This window comes from Xenopus tropicalis, chromosome 3, assembly GCF_000004195.4.
Source record: "Xenopus tropicalis strain Nigerian chromosome 3, UCB_Xtro_10.0, whole genome shotgun sequence".
NCBI classification, from domain to species: domain Eukaryota; kingdom Metazoa; phylum Chordata; class Amphibia; order Anura; family Pipidae; genus Xenopus; species Xenopus tropicalis.
The window spans coordinates 104,666,864-104,690,321 of record NC_030679.2 but is presented as its reverse complement, the minus strand read 5'-3'; the positions used below and the strand labels follow the sequence as shown (position 1 = coordinate 104,690,321).

Below are 23,458 nucleotides of genomic sequence, written 5' to 3'. Positions count from 1 at the left end.
GAGACTTTCTTTGGGCCGGGTTGGAGCTGCAGAGTGCCATTGAGCCCTATGGGAGACTTTCCTTGGGCCGGGTTGGAGCTGCAGAGTGCCATTGAGCCCTATGGGAGACTTTCCTTGGGCCAGGTTGGAGCTGCAGAGTGCCATTGAGCCCTATGGGAGACTTTCCTTGGGCCAGGTTGGAGCTGCAGAGTGCCATTGAGCCCTATGGGAGACTTTCCTTGGGCCAGGTTGGAGCTGCAGAGTGCCATTGAGCCCTATGGGAGACTTTCCTTGGGCCAGGTTGGAGCTGCAGAGTGCCATTGAGCCCTATGGGAGACTTTCCTTGGGCCAGGTTGGAGCGGCAGAGTGCCATTGAGCCCTATGGGAGGCTTCCATAATCATGCACTGAAGGATCAAAATCAGAAAGGTTTTAGCGCCGTTTACGATCGTTCGCATACGAACATTTCTTAACTTCCGGATCGTACCACGATATTTTCGTATAAGCGCAGTGAATTTTCACAAAATTAACGCACATCAGAAATGTTCGTATTTCATGTGAATTGTCGCAAATCGTACTCTTAATTCAGACTTTAATAAAGTGGCTCCTTAGGGGCAGATTTATCAAAATGTGAGTTTAGAGCTCAATACATCAAAACTCACCCATGATCTATTCATTCATACATGCACGCATTAGATTCTAAACCGCAGCACGGACCTTGGTGGAAAAGCTATTTTAAACACTGGGGGGTGGCTAATATATATGTCCTAGACAGTAAAATGCTAGCCAAGGCTAAAGCCAATATTACAAATTTTCCGATAATTATTTGTCAATTAAGGACTCTTTTATTGGACCTCTCCACTAATAACTTGTATACATCCTTCGGTAAAAGATTTTCGAGCAAGGCTTTCGTATGCTTCACAAAAATAAAATAACATGAAAAAACCGGGAATACTTATAGATAACGTGTCATCTGACCATGCAGCCACCATGGACAAAAAAAAAAACTCGGAGACCGCCAACTGTTCGGAAAATATGGCGTCACAGCCAATGACTTTTTCTGTTGATCTCTGTCCCGCCTACAGTCTGGCGACCGACCAATGACAGGGAGCAGCGTTCCCAAGTAGCTCCATGCCTTTACCTTTCCACGTCTTCCCAATAGTCCAGTAGCGTGTGGCTGATGTCGAGTGTGCTTAGAGCCTTTCCTTTCGAAATGGAGACCAGACCTTGTAGTTGACGTTTAATCCGCTCCTTTTAACTCTTCGCGTTTCTCTAGGGTATTCCAAATTCCATTAGTAACCCTTTACATTCATTTGCTTGTTTAACTTGGCGTGACAAGGACACAACATGAAGATCATCGTGGGGATCGGAGGGTGAGTGCGCAGGCGCGGTGCTTTAGCGCGGGCAGTAACGTTACAGTGTCTGTCAGGCTGCACGTACCGACATATTGTATATCCAGGGACTGCATATGTCTGCAAAAATATTTTTTAGGTTTCTTAATTGTATAATGTATTTATTATCCTGGCGCCACAGCCATAAAGTCTTTTTATAGAACGTTGTATATTGTGTCTCATCTAGTTCCACATTTGGCGCCACGTGGTGACCGATAACCTTTAGTGACAGCTAGAAAAATGTTTCTCTACTAGATGGCATAACTAACTTCATGCTACAAAATTATTTTTGTTAGCATGCTCTGTGACTGTATTATTGGATACAGTTATTATTATCTGTATTTGAAAGTTTTTTGTTCCACTTCAGGTTCTTACATTGTAGTGGCCCCAGGGCACCCCAGCTTGACTCCCTCCCGCTGTACAAGCAAAAATATGAGCATAAGTTCATTTTGTAGGTTCTTAGGGGTGTCCTCTTGATACAATGATCATAGATTGCAAGGGGCGCAGGCATGATAGAATGATCAGAGCTATTGAGGGGTGTAGGCTAGATAGGATGATCACAAATATCCAAGGAATGCCTCCTTGCCTTGCTAAATAGCCAAGTAAAACTGACCAAACACGCTCAGATATAATCATACAAAGAGTAGTTAGATTTTCAGACAGTGTGTGGGCTTGGAAGTATTGTCATGATAAGTTTCATTTGAATATCCTTGAGTGACCTACAATGAATTTACGGGACATCACATTTGTACGATTGGTGTCTGCCAATTATTTTATGTTAAGAACATCCTCCAATTTGTTATTTTTAGCACTTTATCCTACAATTTCAAACTAAATGTTGGTTTTAGAACTTTGCATTTAAATGTACAATCGATATCTGAACGTTTGTTAAAAGACTAAAATCTGAATGTGTATGGCCATCTTTTACAAAGAAAGATTGACTACTTTTAATAAGAATTATGGCTCCGTTTTCATTTGTATAGAGTTACTAACTTCCTTATTTGTCAATTGGCAGTGTGTCTCTATGCTGTGCAGGGAAGGTCAATATGAGCCTCTTTAGCACTATAATTCAGAACTAAATATATGTGGTTTAACTAGAAGTTACTGAGCCCAACAGCACAAGTATTGTAGCGCCGCAATACACTTTAGAAAAATACATATTTTTCATAAACCTTATCAGTCAGTGCCCGTTTGGCACCATTACACCTCCTGGGCCATTACAGTCACAGGATCTACTTTTCCTGTAGTTGCACCCCCTTCTCAATATTTATGCACAAATATATTGAGATGGAGATACAAGTATATCTTTGTACAGTAATCATAAATAAGATATAAGGCTGCAAAACTGACTCTTAATTCCACTGGGATTCCATGTACAATGGCCAAAGAAACTATGGATGGGTTGTGGCTGGAAATGATAGCTTATTCTATCGTGTCTATATTTCTTAGTTAACTTAGACATTAATGTATCTGTATTAATTATACAGTCGTTCTTTACTTTGTATTCTTTTTATAATATATTACAGGATGCTTTTCTATGAGTATAATCTTATATTGTGTCACCAGGGTACATAGAAAACATTTATAAAACACAGTTGATATAAAACACAATATGAACACACATAGCATTTTAGTGTAGGGGTCTGGCATCCAGCCCCAAATATCTTATAATCTCAGGTCAATGTCACAAGGGTCAATTCTGCTGAGAAATGCATTTCTAAAGGACATGGATTGTATCTGATATTATAATCTCACAAGATTTTATTATTTTGCTATACCGGTGAATGGGTGTCAATTTTTAACATAATTTTTCAGGGGCCGAAACAAATTTGCTCCAAGTGTCATTGCCCTACAATTAATGCTAATGAACTAAGCATCCAAGAAGTGGTAACAGGACCAATATTTGTTAGATTCCTAGACTCCTAAAATCTAGTTTTTTCCTCCTTTACAGGCCCTTATTAACTCACATTTCAGCACATTCCTTCTGGCCACCCATTTTCATTTGATTTTCCATTTTTGTCTTATGACAGCGTAACCAACGGTGGAAAGACAACACTCACCAACAAACTGATTAATGCTTTGCCGAACTGCTGTGTGGTACACCAGGATGACTTTTTCAAGGTAAGCTTTGTACTGGAGTCAGGAAATGTAAAATATTTTTTATGTAAGTTGGTGTTGCGATTCATAACTTCTAACAGAGACAAGACACCAATGTATCAAAAACTAAGATACTAATATAGCAGGTATAACACTATGGGCTGTTGGCCAGCCATCTGTCTGTCCTTTAGGTCTATAAACAAGGTCCTGTTCTGACACAATTATATATGTAAAGGTTTTAAGATCTTGACATTAACTTCATTTCAAGTGATTGTTACAGTCCATGTTAGGTTTTGAGAGACTCACTGCAGTAAAGGTTGGTTTAGCGCTTTAGAAGCCTAACCTCTATCTGTACCAGAATATAGTTTAGTTCTGCTTTGATCCTGAAACCAACACTTATGTTTGATTGGAAACTGTAGCCACACAGTGTATATAAAAATACAAGGAGATTAAAGTGTTTCTAATAACCCCCTGGGGATAAGGGGAATTGTCACTGTATATAGGGGGTCCTCTGACAAAAAAGATCAAGAGGGCAGTATACCAACTGTTTTACATGAGTGCAATAAATAGGGCCCAAATTGTTAGGAGATCCCCCTGTATACAGTGACATTTCCCCTTACAATAGGAAATAGTTATAAAAATGAGGTGCTTAACTTGTTCTTAACCAGTGCTTGAGTCATAAAGGTGACAGTTGCCAGCAGTACCTTTGTTTTCTAATACAAAAATTCAGTATATAAAATAGGCCAGCTTGATTGCTTTGAAATATTTCCATTTTAGCTAAGGTAAGGCTGATAAAAATAATTATAAATTTATTTTTTAATTCTGACTGGGTTATGTATTGACTGATTTTGTTCTGCGCATTAGTTGTATTTTTTTTTCCCTGGTTACTGTTTTAGCCCCAAGACAAGATAGAAGTTCAAGATGGATTTAAGCAGTATGATGGTAAGGGTTATTACTTTTAGCATCCTAAATATAACTGGTAAAGGGATACAATCATTATTCACAATAAATCTTTTTATACTTTTTGTAAGAATTCTAACACAATATCTCCTGCTTGTTTAGTTATCACAGCTTTAGATATGGAAGCTATGATGAGTACGATTGATGGCTGGCGAAAAGATCCTGCCAAGTTTGAACGCTCCCATGGTATCAACAACGCATTAGACTCTGAGACACCACAAGATACCGAGGAGAATGAAAGCCTTCATGTTCTTATTGTAGAAGGATTTCTCCTTTACACCTACAAGTAAGTAAGCTAACACAGCTGCCATTAAAGCAGTTAAGTGTAAAAATAAAAGTGGGTAAATAGATAGGCTGTGCAAAATCAAAAATGTTTCTAATATAGTTAGTTAGCCAAAAATGTAATCTATAAAGGCTGGGGTGAGTAGATGTCTAACATAATAGCCAGAATTAAACCTTCTCCTTTCAGCACTCTAACCTCTTAGTCAGCGACTTTAGGGGGCCACAAGCAGTTAGATTGCTTTTGATAACGAGCACGCAGGTCAGATTTTAAAGCAAACAGTTATGTCCTATATGGCTCCCTTCAAGTCACTGATTGGTTACTGACTTTTAACTGGTTAGAAAGATGCAACGAAGGAAGTAGTGGTCTGGCTGTGATGTTAGATATCTGTTCACTCCAGCCTTTATAGATTGCATTTTTTGCTAACTAACTATATTGAAAACATTTTTTATTTTGAGCAGTCCATCGATTTACCTAGTTTCATTTTTAACTTAAATATTCCTTTAAGCCTTCATATTCTTAATGTAGAAGGATTTCTCCTTTATTAGTAAGCTAACACAGTTGTATACAGTGTGGAGGGTAGGACTGAGCAAATACTAATCTATATTTATCACTCACATGGAAAATTTCTAAAGACAAGTTATTCTTCTAAAGATCTGTTTTATTGTTAGACAGGTGTAAATTCATTTTTTGCAACTCAAACAAAGGGCCTGGGTAGGGTTACTGGTTCTGTGGGTGGAGGAGTTGAGTGGGTGGGTTGTGTGTATTTTGTTACATATTGCTGCTTTATATTATTGTAATGTGTTCTTATGCACTTTTTTGCAGACCACTTATTGATCTGTTCACCAAATGCTATTTCCTTTCTGTACCCTACGATGAATGCAAGAGAAGAAGGAGGTAAGGTTTTGGGAATTTTTTTGTTTTTTTCCACACATATCTCTGGTAACTCCTGTTTATGACCAACTTTTCTCTTTAGCAGTTGCAATAAGAATATAGTTTATAATTCCAAGTACAAAGTACTAAAATGGGTAAAAATTAGGTTGTTGGCTCCTCCCTTGAGGAGGTGTTACTTCTAGGGCTCTAATACTTGCAGCTGACGTGCGAGCAGTGGATCACATGCTGATTCCATGTGCCAAATGTGATGACATTTGTACACACATCCAGTAAGAAATTTTTTTGCTGCAGCTTGCACATGATTTAACAAAGTGACCTCTAATTGGGGTTGCATTGTTAGTTTTCAGTCACTGCAACTTGTGCACAATGATTCTGAATTCTGGGGATTTTTGTCAGTTTTATCAAATTGCCCTTGCATTTGTAATCACACAGTATTGAGGGGTCTGTTGTATCTTGCCTTTAACAATTCTGCCTGTCATGCTAAAACTAACTATAAGAGCTACTAGTTATTTCCTTTTATTAAGAGTTTGCCGTTCTGTAAAATTAATGTCAGAATTTGCTATCCTGGCTTTTGTGGCCATTTTGGTGTCTGATATGCTTGTAGGAACAAATATAATATTATAAATATTTGTGACAAACATTACCACACATTTTTAGCATTTTTTGGGGCATAGTGGCATAACCAATATAGAGCTTATTCTGTTGATATGTGAATTTGTTCCAAAACTCTGTTCTGCTTACTTGCAGCATTGTTTCTTGGTAAAGGCAGTACAAATCTTGAATCATCTTGCTTAGTCACTCCAAAGCTGAACAAGATCAGTCCCTTATCTCTACAGTGTGTGCCAGGACATATCAGTTTAGGCGCTATTGTTATCAAGTCAGTGCTGTGCCTTACATCACACAGTAACTGAAACAGATGTTGATGATACACTGTTGAATACATATGTCCAGTAAATATTTCTGTTTAAGGAATATTAAAGTAAAATCTTTCAGGAATACTTTTGATCTCCATTCTTGAGTTGGTGCACAGCAGTCAGTGGTTTAAAACCTATTATAAAAATATGGTGGACAAACACATTTTTAACCATAAACCAATGTAATCCATTTAGAACTGGATTATGCTTTGTGGGTCCCAGTAACGGTATATAGAATATAATGAGCTTCATATTGAAAAAATTGTAATTCATTTAATATATTAAAATAGACACAGGAGTTCCTGCGTAACCTGGTTTGGGTTGGTGTGAGAAACAGACAGGCTGGAGAAACTGCAGTCTTAGCCTTTGTGCATGGTAGTTTCTAGCTAAAGCTTAAGTCCAAAAAAGCCTCTGGCACTGAAATAGACTTGACTGTGAATGGGGGCTTTTAAAGTTGGGTTGGTCAGCGCCAACCTGTGTTTAGTAGTTTACCATCAGGGCCTGTACTAATTAACAATGCTTCTGTATCACATTTAGCTAGCATCAATAAAAATGATTTATTTTTTTTTTTTCAAAAGCTCAAGAAACTACACTGTTCCAGATCCACCAGGACTGTTTGATGGCCATGTGTGGCCTATGTACATAAAGCACAAGAATATAATGGAAGAATTAAACGTTAATGTTGGTAAGTCATTTTGTTCTGGAATTAAACCACAAAACAACAGATCAGCAATTTTTCACTTTTGTAATTTACTGGGCACCCACAAATGGTGATGATAAATACTCTTATTGTCTTTCTGCTATCAATAGTTCATGTCAACGAGCTATTGAGTCTGCTCCAGGTTTCGAATGGTGCAGGACTTGAGTATAGCTAGTGGATCATTAGTCTGTGCTCACACTTGGCACTCCAACACTCTCTAACATCCTGTTTCTTAATTCCACTCTTTAACTATATAGAATTGTATGCTGCTCCCTTGCGTGAAACCATCTTATTTTCTTCCTTCGATAGGTCAAATAAACTGTGCCTGTTTGCTCCCCTAGGGCCCAAATCTTGTTACAGCGGCTGTAGCTATGCTCTGCAGCTTCTGCGCAGGGAAGGTAGTTTTGTTGGGTGGGGAGTTTGGTCAAAAGCCTACAAGGTCAGGTGTTCTGTTTTCAACTAAAAAAAAAATCCCCAGCAAGTCATGGCATTTGAGGACAAGGTGATAATCCTTCATTAGTGACTTCATTGTGCTTTTATTTAGGTGTACGTCTAACACTTGCTTGTTTTGAATATTTTACCTTGCCTCTAATATGGCAGCTGTGTTCTTTTTAGAGCAACTGGATGGGACAAATACCAGGGAAGAGTTGTTCAACAGAGTGTATGGAGACATGCTGGATCTTATAAACAGCAAGGTAAAGTTAGTTATAAAGACCCCCAGCTTTCATAAAACCATACTTGGGTAGAGTAAAATGCTTTCTTATAGTAATGAGATCTTATTAAGCATGTATATTTTAGTCATGCAGAAATATGCATAGGATGTGTTTGAGCAGTTGAACATCATTAATACATTAGAAACAGATGCTTACACACATCCTCAGTACTTGCTCCATTTGCGCATTGCTCTTGTTGGTGTCCTTTTTCCTGGCTCTCTTCATTGGAGCATATGCAGTTGACATCATTCTGCTGATCCTACTTTAAGTTGCAGTCGCTGCCAGAGAGCCAGTAAAAGGATGTCAAGCAGCTGCAAAATTGCATTTTATTGATAAATACAGGCAAAAAAAGCAGTATCTGGGAGTGTAGCTGATGCAGTTTGGAAGGGGTGCCTATTCAGAAAATGTAGCATTTCTGTTTTCTCTGTAATAATAAAACAGAACCTTGTACTTGATCCCAACTAAGTTTATTTAATGATTAAATGATTTTCTAGCAGTCTAGTCATTTAGTAGATCATAATTACAGAAAGACCTCTATCTGGAAGGTCATTCTGGATAACTGGTCCCATACCTGTTTATAATATGGGTTTCCTCATTCTTTAAAGAACTCTTCATTACTTTTTTGACTTGAAATAATGATTTTTATTTCAAGCCAGAGTAGTGACCCCATTTTAATTTTATTTCTGTTTCGTACATTAGCTCTAAGTTCTGTTTTCATATTTATTTACAGGAATGACTGAGAGGAACGCGTGGCCTTTGAATGATTGTCAATGCCTTTTGGATTTTAACTTATCGCCTTATTTTCTATTTTTGCATATAAAGATTTTTGTCTGGATTATTAACAAGTTAAGTTGCTCTTCAGTGAATGAGACATATTTAAATAAACTGTGGCTCCTGCCAGCATAAGCTAAACCTTTTTGTGTTTATGGTTCTGTATGGACTCTGGCCCAGATTTATAGAAATTAGGTTATGTAACATCTATACCTCAGATCTTTGCAGGTGAAACAGGGTATTTACTATCAGTTATGTCAAAAGTAAGTAAAAACCCACTTCATTCATCTGGTTCTGTCTCATGGATGTACAACTAACTGATAGAACAGCCACCCAATTCCAAATGCCCATACTTGTCCCAGTGGTCCTCAGACCTACAACTCGAAGACATTCAGGCCCAAAGTATGGACAGCAATATGCAAGGTGTCCCCTAATGTCAGTACTCCGGAAACAGCCTACAAGGTACTGTTCAACACACCATCATTCAAACTGCTCCCCTCTTTGCTTCAGAGGATGTGGGGATCTAGTAACTTACCTGCATGTTTGGTGACTATGCCCCACAGTTTCCAACTAGCCACATATATTTTCAATACTAATGTGAAGCCTACCCCTAAATCAGCTTTGCTATGCCTTCCTTAAGGGTGGGCGATATCGGGGAACGTGCAGGCTAAATTTAATTGCTTGGCCCTGGGGTCAAACGATCGAATTATAAAAGCGGCAATGGGGTAGTCGGTTTGGGGACCGCATCAACGGGCCAATGTGGTCTCCGATCCAACTGAATCTTTTAACCTGGCCAATTGATATCTGGCCAATTTCAGGCCAGATATCAGTCGGGCAGGCCCCTCGTTTCTGCCCCTACACGGGCCGATAAGCTGCCGAATCGGTCCAAGGGACCGATATCGGCAGCTACTATCGGCCCGTGTATGGGGACCTTTACAAGTGTACAGACCTTTATTAACACAGATACTATCTGCAACTTATGGGTAATTGCTCTAACTGGCTCGCTCCAATACTTTCCCTTTTACAGCTACATCAGAGACTTAATTATATACAAAGTAATGTCTAATTGGCCTGGCTGGATGATACATTAGACTCATACAATGAAGTCTGATCACCATGGGACAGATACATAATATACAATACAGTACCTATAAACTGAACTAGCTACAGATATTGTGGTACCCTTTTGCAACTATGCCTATTTCTTGATACAATCCAAATTGGATGTCTTCATTTGCACTTAATTGTTCTTGCAACATAAATATCTTTTATACACCATATAACAGTAGTGTTGTGCTGCTACATATTTTAATATATAAAATTCACAAATAAAGAGGTTAAAAAAAAAAAGTAAAAATTTTGATTCAGAAGGTGATCGCAAAAGGTTTTGGATAAGAAGGTTCTGGAAGGAAATAAGGAAATGTATTAGAGTCTGATAGCAGTTATTCTGTACTTATATGTATATGCATGAATTAGACCTACTTGTTTCATTCCCAGAAGCTTTCATAGACAGCAGTAATAGTCTGATAGACTGATATCTGTAACAGTTAGTCCTGTCTTTTTTTATACTGTCAGTAGTAATATGAGCAGCTCCTTTCCATCTGTGCGTGTGTAACACGCCTATACCATGATTTCCATGCACATCCATATAAAGTGTCCTTTAACTTCTAAAATCGATGACTCAACTACACGACATGCGCTTGTGTCTGAGTGGCAGCAACGGCTGGTCACTAGAAAGCAGATGTTATCTAGCTTGTGAGACTCTATATTCCCACAATGTGGGGGGGGGGGGGGGGGGGATTGGGGGGAATCAAAAAACCTATTTTTTTTTTTTTTTGATGCAGTAAAATAAAAATATAACTACAGTTGGCGATTAAGAATATTCAATTCCTTTGTCTGTATGCACACAAGACAAAGCCTTTCTCTTCCACACCACTCTCTAACACATAGACTTGTGGTTATATGATGTCTCATCTCTCCTAGCATGAAGTAGAGGCTCACTGTGTAATGATCTGCAGTTTGGAGCCTGGCTGGTAGCCATTAGCACTACATTTGCAGCATTCTGGGAGCAAGGGTACAGTGCAACCAGAGATGATAGATACAGTGACACTTAGAAGTCACCTCTTAGAATGCGTGATAATATAAGCAAAAAGAGAATAAAGGCTGCAGAAAAGGTGTCCATCAAGGTCACACAATAAAAAACTTGAAAGGGTGAACAATACTTGAATCCTTCAGTAAAAACTTTATTACACACTGCACTGGGGGGTGGGGGACAAGAAAATGACCCCTACAGCTGTGTTTGATATTTAAAAATGATGATTACCTTAGAAACATACAGAAGGACAATGTCCACATTCAGAAATCTAGTAAGTAAAAAAAATAGAACCTGACAAAATGGTTGCAGACTTAAATAAGGAAAGGCTAAGTCACTTGGGGGTACCAAAATGTTAGGCACCCCCAAGTGCCCCTGTTAGGAGAAAACAGCACCAGCCCGGGGTAGCTGTAGCGCAGCGCTTCCACCTTCGCTTTTGGAAGGACTAACGACAGGCGCATGCGCAGTAGACTAAAAAGCCGACTTCTCTGTTAAAGTTCCACTTTTCACTCTACTGCGCATGTGCGTGAACAGGAAGGAGGAAGCGCATCGCTACAGGTACCCCGGGCTGGTGCTGTTCTCTCCTAACGGGCACCAGCCCGGGGTACAATGTAGGCGATTTAAATCACTTGGGGGTGACTAACATTTTGGCACCCCCAACTGACTTTGCCTTTCCTTCTCCTTTAATATATTGACAATTTCTCCAAGGCTTTGGAATCCAAAAAATTGTCAGTCATCCTGGTACTGAAACTCAACTTATCTTATTTTGTGTCAGAAGTCTACTTCTGACACCAAATATGATGAGTTGAATCCTAGTACAGAATGCTCGGGACCAAGGGTATTCCGGATAAGGGGTCTTTCCGTAATTTGGATCTCCATACCTTAAGTCTGCTAAAAAAATCAATAAAACATTAATTAAACCCAATAGGATTGTTTTGCATCCAATAAGGATTATTTATATCTTAGTTGGGATCAATTACAAGGTACTGTTTTATTACTACAGAGTAAAAGGAAATCAGTTTTAAAATTCTGTATTATTTGATTAAAATGGAGTCTATAGGAGACGGGCTTTCCGTAATTCAGAGCTTTCTGGATAATGAGTTTCCAGATAAGAGATCCGATACCTGTACCTGGATGGCTGTGTACAATTTCTGGTTTCCAAAACCTTGCAGCAAATTTCAATATACTAAAAGTGTACAGCAGTCAGGACTGGGGTTTCACATTCCAGGACTCCTTAGGAGCTTCCAGCACTTTTGCCAACTATCTTGGTAACTACTTACCCTCTTGGTATATTTAAATATCTGAGTTGAGGGATGAAGAGTGGGTGAAGGAAACACAGGCTATGTGATTTTTTTAATCATTTCTAAAAGCAGATTCAAATCTATAATCCTGCTTTATGTTACCCCAATCAGGTTGTCAAAGTGCTCTGAGAAGTCAGTGTTACTGAGTAATACCCACATTGCACTTTACAGTAAGTTTCATTGGCAGCATGTGGAGAGGGAAACAGTTAACAGTCACTTCTCCCCAAAATGAATGTTGTGATCACAAATGCTTTATTTAGGGGCGGATTTATCAAAATTCAGATTTATTGTAATTTTCAAGGTTTTTTCAACCTAAGCTAAGCTCACTTATACAAAAACCTAATTTTCAAAACAGTTTTTATGCAATTACAAACTACAAAAATCCCAAAAACTTTAAAACCTAAAATGAAATAAAGATCTTAGGCCAGCTCCCATTAACTTCTACATAACCTCAACAGCTTTTACATGGCAGTTTTGTATTCGAGTTTTTTGTCGGTTATTACGCAGCCATGTTTGTTCCCCTCTTCCGGGTTTTAATTTAAATGTCTCCCAAGTGAATAAATATGCCCAATCACAAACCTGCAACGCCCCTTCTGCTTTCTGCCGGTGTGTGACAAGCTCAGCTCTGTTGTCTGTGTGTAATGGGGAGGGGGCAGGGAGAGCCCTTAGAAGCAGGCACTGGAGAGCTTAAGCTGGCCTACTATTTAATTCTTTGTGGGAAGAGCAGAGGGGGGGGAGCCCTTTGAAATAGGCAGGCAACAGAAAGATCAAGCCTGCCTGCTATCTAGTTCACAACGCCATGCGATGGGAGGGAGGGGGAACTCTTTGAAGCAAACGGCAAGCTGAATCCTCCCAGTTTATGTAGTCCTTTTGACAGATTGAGAAGCTACAGTCGGGCTGCCAGACAGTCGGGTTCAGGATCTTCAGTAAGATTTATGTAGAGAAACAGGACTTTTAGGAAAAAACAGTCAACATGACCTATAGGTAGGTTTGGAAGTAGGTTCATATTTTTAAAAGAAATGTTTTGGTCAGTATCACTTTAAAAAATCTGCCCCTAAATGATTCACAATGTTATCATGTTTGTAAAGAAACAATATAATGGTGTCTTTCTGCCTTGGGCAAACAATGTCCAGCCATTGGTACTTTATTAAAATACAACCTTAGTACAAAACTACACTAGTGCTCTGAGAAAGCAGTTTTAACTTGCTGCCAACTTATCCCAATTGTGTGAAAATCAAAAATACTGTAGGCACATCTGATGGTGTGAAGCAGTGAAAAGTGTTTTATTAGCTCACCAAAGTGGCAACGTTTCAGGCCTATACTGGGCCCTTTATCAAGCCTATGCCAACTGTGTGTGGGGCAGGAAGGAAATACCTATAAAATCATATCTAGCCACGATCTCCAGATCTTTATTCTCAAGAGTTTTATACCAAAAATACAATATTACCACCAAAGAAATACAATTTTATAAAACAAATGCGCAAAAAATTTAGTTATTTAACAATATTTCTTTGATTCAAGGATTCAAACTAAAACATTAAAGGACAACAACACTGGCCAATCAATGAATTGGACATGTTGGGGAGGTAGAAGCATGCAGTCTTATTGGACAAAAATAGTCTGAAAAATGTTGTTTTAAAGACAATTTCATGAATTTAGAGACCTGATGGCTATTTTTACCCCCTTTGAGGTAAACTGGGAAATGCTTCAGATCATTTGTTTTTTCTGCCCCTGAGTTATATAAAAGCAAAACAGGGAGTGTGTCAGCAAAGAGTTAAACTCAATTGTATGGGGGAGGGGGTTCAAGTTCAATAACAATGTTACGATGATAAAATGGACCCAAAGGTGTTTTATTAACAGTTGGAGATGTGGCATGATACATGTAAAAATCAGGCACTGGATTACACATTGAGAATGGGTGCACTTTACTGCAGTTACTTCAGTCCAAGGTGCATCAGTTTTCTGAATGGAGCAGGTCCTCCCCAATATCCCCTGGAAAAAAAGCAAAGAAATGAATGAATACACAGCGGTAGAGACAGAACCATTCACTGATGACCACCAATAAATTATGCTTTTATTGTTATTTACTTTTTTCTCTTTTGTTTTTATGTGATTTTCTAAACTTGCAAGACAAAGTTAAAAACACATTTATATATTTGTGTCCTTGGTACACCTCCTCCCTTCCCCTTGCTGCTCTGGGACCCTCTATTTATAGGTAGTGGCACATAATTAACCAGTCACAGGGACAAGTGCATATGACAGCAAGTGCACACTGAATCATAGGGCACAAGTGCATGACTAACTTTTAAGCATGTAAATTGCCAGAGCTTCATAAATCTCCCAAGTTCCATGAGCCTGGAGAAAATATTGGAGCTATAACTTGATACAGCTGCTATAGTTTCTCCTGGACTGTAAGAATGTTTGTCTACACAGTGACAGTAGAACCTAGATGTGTTCCAGGGGCTGTGCCAAAACAGCATACATTTCAGAACATACAATCCAGGAAATAAAAAATACAGTTTGTCTGTATGGGACCTGGAAAATATGTCAGTCTCAGGGAAACATAAAAAATCTGGGTTCTATTGTATATACCGGTATATTTATGTTATGCACATATTACCACAAACATCTCTTCTTGTATTATAGCCAATTTATTTCACACCAAAAATGTTTTTCCTCTATTGCACATACACATAGCCCAGGGCCAAATCAAAGATCCAAAGACAGGAAAAAAGATGGCTGTGCAGTTCTCACTAGAATACTATCCTTGGATTGTGTACTTTTCACTGAATAAGAGTGTAGGCTCGGGAAGGGGGGTTGGGTCATTTATAAACATTGGGCAAATTTGCACCTGGGCAGTAACCCATGGCAACCAATCAGCTGTTTTTTTCAGCAGGCTGAAAAAACTAATCACTGGTTGCTATGGGTTACAGCCCAGGTGCAAATTTGTCCAGTGTTTATAAATGAGCCCCAGGGGGTCTGTTGTAAGCTATCGTCACTGTCTCCCCACCTCCCCAGTGATTGACCCCTACTTTGTCCTTTAATGGAAACAAAAACAAGCTAGAGGGCTGCAGGTTGGAAGCCCTATGGGTGCTGGAAGCCATTCTAAAACCCTTGTGCTAGAAGGATCCAAGAATGCAGCATTTATACACCTAAAATAGCAACTTGCAAAAAGTTTTCTCACACAGAGTATGACCAATAGGCCTACCTGAGAAGTAAATACCAGTAGAGGGAAGGCATCAAATCTGCCTTCATGTGGTACATTGTTCTCCTCTCTTTTCCTTGGTCAATGGGAAAGGTCTCTAATGGCTGCTGGTTGTAGTCAAATTCTGCCAAAATCACTTTCCGGTACCCGGTTACCAGTGGGCATGAGGTGTAGCCATCATACTGCAGATGAAACAAAATTATTGCTAAGAATTTAACGGGGGAGTAAAAAGTGCAAAGTTTGTGTCACATCTAGTAACCCAAAGCAACTGATTAACATGATAATAACCACCTACATACATTTGCATGTCCAGCCACACTACTGATCCTCCTAAATGCTGCCCAGTCTGCCCAAACTTTACTTGATATGCCCATATCTCACCCCTCTGATGAGAAGCCCCACCTTTCAGGACATAAGTCCTGGCTGTTCCCCCTGATGGCAATAATGACTAATCGCAAACAGTAAAATTCCATGTGTATAACATTCATTAACAGGAGATGTAAGACACACAGCTGGGATTATGGGAATAGACTGAACGTGGTTACCTTTGCTGATAGACTTTGGTTTTTCATCACAAATGAAATGGTTTTATCAAGCACCGCTGACTGGGCAGCTGCAAAGGAAGGAAAGAATTAGTATGCATGCACTGTAAAGCACAGAAGCCCTACTTTCGGTATAGGGCAATGACACACGTAGTGATTTTAAACATTTTGTCATTGTGGTGTTGTGTAGCTCATTGGAGGGGGGCAAACCATTTAGAATCACTCCTTTAGTCATGGGAATCCCCTAAAAGAGCGAGATGCGATTTCCTGACCAACACTTGTATTATACTATACTGTAGGTAGAGTGTTGGGGTGACAGTAGCAACAAGCATTATTTTAGATTCCCACCTATCATCATTAATTTTAACTGATGTTTATTAAGCACCTAAAATATATGAAAACACGTATACATATACCACTGCCTCAAAATAAATAGATTTTGTTCTGAGAATTAAAGTGACCAAATTTTGCTAAGGCAGAAGAAATAAAACTACTGGACTCTATTGCTAACACCTTTAATGTGACAGAAAATAAATGATAGACCAGCTGTCAGGTGGGAGGGTAAAACTGGAACACTAAAGGTTACCTTTTCTTGCTTTATAGCATAAACATAATGAAACATATACAGGCATGGGGCCTGTTATCCAGAATGGGACATGGGGGTTTCTGAATAAGGTATTTCCTTAATGTGGACCTCTGTACCTTAAATCTACCAAAGAAAAAAATATTTAAACATTAATTAACCCTTTTACTGCCAGCCATTTTGGTCAAAGCGGAACTTGTATTGCCAGACAGTTTTTGAACATTTTGCACTGTTTCACTTTAGGGGCCTTTCCTCGGGGGGACTTTTAGTTTACCAAGGAAAACAATATATTGTTTTTTTCAGAACAACCTAAGCTTTCAAAATATGGTAGAATTTTTGTGTAATTCCAATTCTGTAACAAGATATAGGCTTCTAAATGTCTAAAAATGCAAAAAAAATCAAATTTTCCATAATATAATCACACATACTAGAAACAAAAATTATTTTATGCACGAATATACAACTGATTTGGAAAGTCCCATGTCTCCTGAACGTGCCAATACCAAATATATATAGTTTTATGGAGATTTCTCACTTGTATAGGTCAAAAACTCCCAGCAGTACACTACCAAATTCCCAAAGCACTGCTCCAAAAAAACTGCATACTTTGGATTTCAAGGCCAAAATTCCACTAACAGAAGGTTTATCCCAGAAAATTGTACATTTTTGGAAAGAACAGATTCTGGGGAATACAGAATAGGCACAACTGTCTGTCTACTCCAAACTATCAAGTCGCAATGCTTTCCTAAAGTTATTGGTTTTTATCAAAATTTGTGATTTTTTTTAAAAATCGCTTCAAAGCTTCTAGTCTATAGTATCTTATCTCCTACAGGTCATAAAGTAACCAAATAAAACACCCTAAATATGAATGCCTGGGGTCCACTGAACAGTTTGATGCCCAATATGTATAGGTTTACCTAAGTATGTGGCATGTAGGGGCCCCAATGTGAACATACCCCATATGAACTGTCATTTCTGTCATTTCAGCTTCTGCAAAATCAACACATTTACATCATTATATGTGGGATGAAGCTAGTAAAAAGTACGCTCACCCCAGAAAGTCATATATTTTTGGAAAGTACACATTCCCCCGAATCTAAAATGGGTACCCATGTCTTTCTACTCCAAAGTACCAAGCCGCACAGCTTTTCTAAAGTTAGCAATTTTGATGACATTTCCAAAAATCCCCTCAAAGCTTCCAATTTGAAGCATCTTATCTCCCACATAGCATTAGGTACCAAGATAAAACACCCTGAATTTGAACACCAGGGGTCCACTGAACAGTTTGATGCCCAATATGTATAGGTTTACCTAAGTATGTGGCATGTAGGGGCCCCAATGTGAACATACCCCCATATGAACTGTCATTTCTGTCATTTCAGCTCCTGCAAAATCAACACATTTACATTATTATATGTGGGATAAAGCTACAAAAAAGTACGCTCACCCCAGAAAGTCATATATTTTTGGAAAGTACACATTCCCCCGAATCTAAAATGGGTACCCATGTCTTTCTACTCCAAAGTACCAAGCCGCACAGCTTTTCTAAAGTTAGCAATTTTGATGACATTTCCAAAAATCCCCTCAAAGCTTCCAATTTGAAGCATCTTATCTCCCACATAGCATTAGGTACCAAGATAAAACACCCTGAATTTGAACACCAGGGGTCCACTGAACAGTTTGATGCCCAATATGTATAGGTTTACCCAAGTATGTGTCATGTAGGGGCCCGAATGTGAACATACCCCCATATATACTGTCATTTCTGTCATTTCAGCTTCTGCAAAATCAACACATTTACATCATTATATGTGGGATAAAGCTAGTAAAAAGTAATCTCACCCCAGAAAGTCATATATTTTTGGAAAGTACACATTCCCCCGAATCTAAAATGGGTACCCATGTCTTTCTACTCCAAAGTACCAAGCCGCACAGCTTTTCTAAAGTTAGCAATTTTGATGACATTTCCAAAAATCCCCTCAAAGCTTCCACTTTGAAGCATCTTATCTCCCACATAGCATTAGGTACCAAGATAAAACACCCTGAATTTGAACACCAGGGGTCCACTGAACAGTTTGATGCCCAATATGTATAGGTTTACCCAAGTATGTGGCATGTAGGGGCCCGAATGTGAACATACCCCCATATATACTGTCATTTCTGTCATTTCAGCTCCTGCAAAATCAACACATTTACATCATTATATGTGAGATAAAGCTACAAAAAAGTACGCTCACCCCAGAAAGCCATATATTTTTGGAAAGTACACATTCCCCCGAATCTAAAATGGGTACCCATGTCTTTCTACTCCAAAGTACCAAGCCGCACAGCTTTTCTAAAGTTAGCAATTTTGATGACATTTCCAAAAATCCCCTCAAAGCTTCCATTTTGAAGCATCTTATCTCCCACATAGCATTAGGTACCAAGATAAAACACCCTGAATTTGAACGCCAGGGGTCCACTGAACAGTTTGATGCCCAATATGTATAGGTTTACCTAAGTATGTGGCATGTAGGGGCCCCAATGTGAACATACCCCCATATATACTGTCATTTCTGTCATTTCAGCTCCTGCAAAATCAACACATTTACATCATTATATGTGGGATAAAGCTACAAAAAAGTACGCTCACCCCAGAAAGTCATATATTTTTGGAAAGTACACATTCCCCCGAATCTAAAATGGGTACCCATGTCTTTCTACTCCAAAGTACCAAGCCGCACAGCTTTTCTAAAGTTAGCAATTTTGATGACATTTCCAAAAATCCCCTCAAAGCTTCCACTTTGCAGCATCTTATCTCCCACATAGCATTAGGTACCAAGATAAAACACCCTGAATTTGAACACCAGGGGTCCACTGAACAGTTTGATGCCCAATATGTATAGGTTTACCCAAGTATGTGGCATGTAGGGGCCCGAATGTGAACATACCCCCATATATACTGTCATTTCTGTCATTTCAGCTCCTGCAAAATCAACACATTTACATCATTATATGTGAGATAAAGCTACAAAAAAGTACGCTCACCCCAGAAAGCCATATATTTTTGGAAAGTACACATTCCCCCGAATCTAAAATGGGTACCCATGTCTTTCTACTCCAAAGTACCAAGCCGCACAGCTTTTCTAAAGTTAGCAATTTTGATGACATTTCCAAAAATCCCCTCAAAGCTTCCATTTTGAAGCATCTTATCTCCCACATAGCATTAGGTACCAAGATAAAACACCCTGAATTTGAACGCCAGGGGTCCACTGAACAGTTTGATGCCCAATATGTATAGGTTTACCTAAGTATGTGGCATGTAGGGGCCCCAATGTGAACATACCCCCATATATACTGTCATTTCTGTCATTTCAGCTCATGCAAAATCAACACATTTACATCATTATATGTGGGATAAAGCTACAAAAAAGTATGCTCACCCCAGAAAGTCATATATTTTTGGAAAGTACACATTCCCCCGAATCTAAAATGGGTACCCATGTCTTTCTACTCCAAAGTACCAAGCCGCACAGCTTTTCTAAAGTTAGCAATTTTGATGACATTTCCAAAAATCCCCTCAAAGCTTCCACTTTGCAGCATCTTATCTCCCACATAGTGTTAGGTACCAAGATAAAACACCCTAAATTTGAACGCCAGGGGTCCACTGAACAGTTTGATGCCCAATATGTATAGGTTTACCTAAGTATGTGGCATGTAGGGGCCCCAATGGGAACATACCCCCATATGATCTATCATTTCAGCTCCTGCAAAATCAACACATTTACATCCTTTATGTGGGATAATGCTACAAAAAAAGTACATTCACCCCAGAAAGCCATATATTTTTGGAAAATACACATCCCCCCGAATCTATAATGGGTAAATATTTCTTATTGCTACAAAGTACCAAGCTGTAAAGCTTTCCTAAGTTTGCAGATTTATATGACATTTTCGAAAATCGCATAAAAATGTTGCAATTTGCCGCATTTATCTCTCACAATTTCTTGATAAAGATCAGATAAAGACAAATCACCCCAAAAAGGAACACCAGAGGTCTACTGAACAGTTTGATGCCCAATATGCATAGATATACCAAAGTCTGCGGTATGTACTGAACCCAAAATGAAAATAGCGCATAAGGATTTCTCGCCTGCCAGCTCAGCTTTTGCACACAGAGCCCCCTGTCAGTGTATTATGTGCCAAAACTTCCCCTAACTATACAGAGACCCCCACAAAACCATATATTTTTGGAAAGTACACATTCTGACAAATCCAACAAAGGTAAAGAGTCCTTTCTACACCAAAGTACCAAGCCGCAAAGCTTTCCTAAAGTTATCGGTTTTTATGACATTTCAGAAAATCGCCTAAAAATGTTGCAATTTGCCGCATTTATCTCACACAATTTCTTGCGTACAAAGGCAAGTCACCCCAAATAGGAACACCAGAGGCCTACTGAACAGTTTGATGCCCAATATGCATAGATATACCAAAGTCTGCGGTATGTACTGAACCCTAAATGAAAATAGCGCATAAGGATTTCTCGCCTGCCAGCTCAGCTTTTGCACACAGAGCCCCCTGTCAGTGTATTATGTGCCAAAACTTCCCCTAACTATACAGATCCCCCACAAAACCATATATTTTTGGAAAGTACACATTCTGACAAATCCAACAAGGGTAAAGAGTCCTTTCTACACCAAAGTACCAATCTGCAGAGCTTTCCTAAAGTTATTGGTTTTTATGACATTTCAGAAAATTGCCTAAAAATGTTGCAATTTGTCACATTTATCTCACACAATTTCTTGCGTACAAAGGCAAATCACCCCCAATAGGAACACCAGAGGCCTACTGAACAGTTTGATGCCCAATATGCATAGATATACCAAAGTCTGCGGTATGTACTGAACCCTAAATGAAAATAGCACATAAGGATTTCTCGCCTGCCAGCTCAGCTTTTGCACACAGAGCCCCCTGTCAGTGTATTATGTGCCAAAACTTCCCCTAACTATACAGATCCCCCACAAAACCATATATTTTTGGAAAGTACACATTCTGACAAATCCAACAAGGGTAAAGAGTCCTTTCTACACCAAAGTACCAATCTGCAGAGCTTTCCTAAAGTTATTGGTTTTTATGACATTTCAGAAAATTGCCTAAAAATGTTGCAATTTGTCGCATTTATCTCACACAATTTCTTGTGTACAAAGGCAAGTCACCCCAAATAGGAACACCAGAGGCCTACTGAACAGTTTGATGCCCAATATGCATAGATATACCAAAGTCTGCGGTATGTACTGAACCCTAAATGAAAATAGCGCATAAGGATTTCTCGCCTGCCAGCTCAGCTTTTGCACACAGAGCCCCCTGTCAGTGTATTATGTGCCAAAACTTCCCCTAACTATACAGAGACCCCCACAAAACCATATATTTTTGGAAAGTACACATTCTGACAAATCCAACAAGGGTAAAGAGTCCTTTCTACACCAAAGTACCAAGCCGCAAAGCTTTCCTAAAGTTATCGGTTTTTATGAGATTTCAGAAAATCGCCTAAAAATGTTGCAATTTGCCGCATTTATCTCACACAATTTCTTGCGTACAAAGGCAAGTCACCCCAAATAGGAACACCAGAGGCCTACTGAACAGATTGATGCCCAATATGCATAGATATACCAAAGTCTGCGGTATGTACTGAACCCAAAATGAAAATAGCGCATAAGGATTTCTCGCCTGCCAGCTCAGCTTTTGCACACAGAGCCCCCTGTCAGTGTATTATGTGCAGTAACCCCCCCCTAACTATACAGTGACCCCCAGAAAACCATATATTTTTGGAAAGTACACATTCTGATGAATTCAAAATAGGTAAAGTTATTTTTGTACACCAAAGTTACACCTGGCAAAGCTACGCTAAAAACAGATCAGGAACACTTATACAGGGATAAAATGTGATAAAACCACAAAAATTGTGCAAATCAGTGAAACAACAAAATAAGTTACATGACAGTGTAATTAGTGGCCAGAATATCTGATCCAATAGTTACGCTGTCAAAATAAACAGTTTTTAGGTAAAAGAAAATAAAAACAAAGTGGTAAAATGAAAAAAAAAAAAAAAAAAAAGCAAAACAAAAAAAAACCAAAGTGTTTGTGTATACATGTGTGTACATGTGTAAAAGTTGTGTGATAGTGTGTAAGTGTGTATATGAGTGTAAATAAGTGTATAAAAGTGTGAAAAATGAAAAAATAAAAATAAAAAAATGCTAAAATGTGTGCTGTAAGTGTGTGTAAATGTATGTAAGTGTGTATAAATGTATGTAAATGTGTGTATAAGTGTGTAAAAGTGTGTAAATGCAATAAAAAAAAAAGTCCTTACCTGTTCCTGAAGACCGATCGCCTCCTTCCTCATTTGGGCCGGCGCTGGGGGAGAGGGAGGAAGCAGGAAGCAGCAGATGCGATGCGATCGCATCTGCTGCTTCCTGGAGGGTCCTGCGAGCGATCGGCTCGCAGGACCCTGATGACAGCCCCCCTGGCACATTGCCCAGGGGGGCTGTCATTGTTAGAAGCCCTCTGCAGCGGCGGCACATGCCGCCGCTGCAGAGGGCAGCGCTTAAACGCCAACGACGTATGAGACACGTCGTTGGCGTTTAAGCCCTTTTACTGCCAGCACGTATGCCATACGTGCTTGGCAGTAAAAGAGTTAAACCCAATAGGATTGTTTTGCCTCCAATAAGCATGAATTATAGTTTAGTTAGGATCAAGTACAAGTACTGTTTTATCATTAATAAGAAAAAGGAAATGATTTACAAAAATGAATTATTTTATTAAAATGAGGCATATGGGAGATGGCCTTCCCATAATTCTAAGCTTTCTGTATAACAGGTTTCCAGATAATAGATTCCATAGCTATATACAGTATATATATATATAACAGTCACTTTGTATCACATGGCTGAGTGAAATGTGTGTATAGTAGGTATAATAAAATATATATATATATATATATATATATATATATATATATATATATATATATATTGAAAGAATTGAAAATCTAATACAGATGCT

General features: G+C 38.9%; 2 protein-coding genes across 2 annotated transcripts in view; one reads left to right on the top strand and one right to left on the bottom strand.

Moving 5' to 3' along the window:
- The first annotated feature begins 1,139 nt into the window (after positions 1 to 1,139).
- On the top strand, positions 1,140 to 8,838 carry nmrk2 (nicotinamide riboside kinase 2). The gene is given in 8 exon segments (NM_001008078.2): positions 1,140 to 1,350; positions 3,399 to 3,489; positions 4,362 to 4,407; positions 4,528 to 4,711; positions 5,531 to 5,602; positions 7,092 to 7,198; positions 7,829 to 7,908; positions 8,657 to 8,838. Coding segments are annotated over 8 exon segments (612 nt in total). The 5' UTR covers positions 1,140 to 1,324; the 3' UTR covers positions 8,663 to 8,838.
- Positions 8,839 to 13,924: 5,086 nt separating this feature from the next.
- The window catches only part of sqor (sulfide quinone oxidoreductase), a 37,192-nt gene continuing 27,658 nt past the window's right edge, over positions 13,925 to 23,458 (bottom strand). Inside the window, 3 exon segments of the mRNA NM_001015687.1 lie at positions 13,925 to 14,082; positions 15,299 to 15,477; positions 15,841 to 15,908. Coding sequence (NP_001015687.1) covers positions 14,025 to 14,082; positions 15,299 to 15,477; positions 15,841 to 15,908 — 305 coding nt within the window. The 3' untranslated portion in view covers positions 13,925 to 14,024.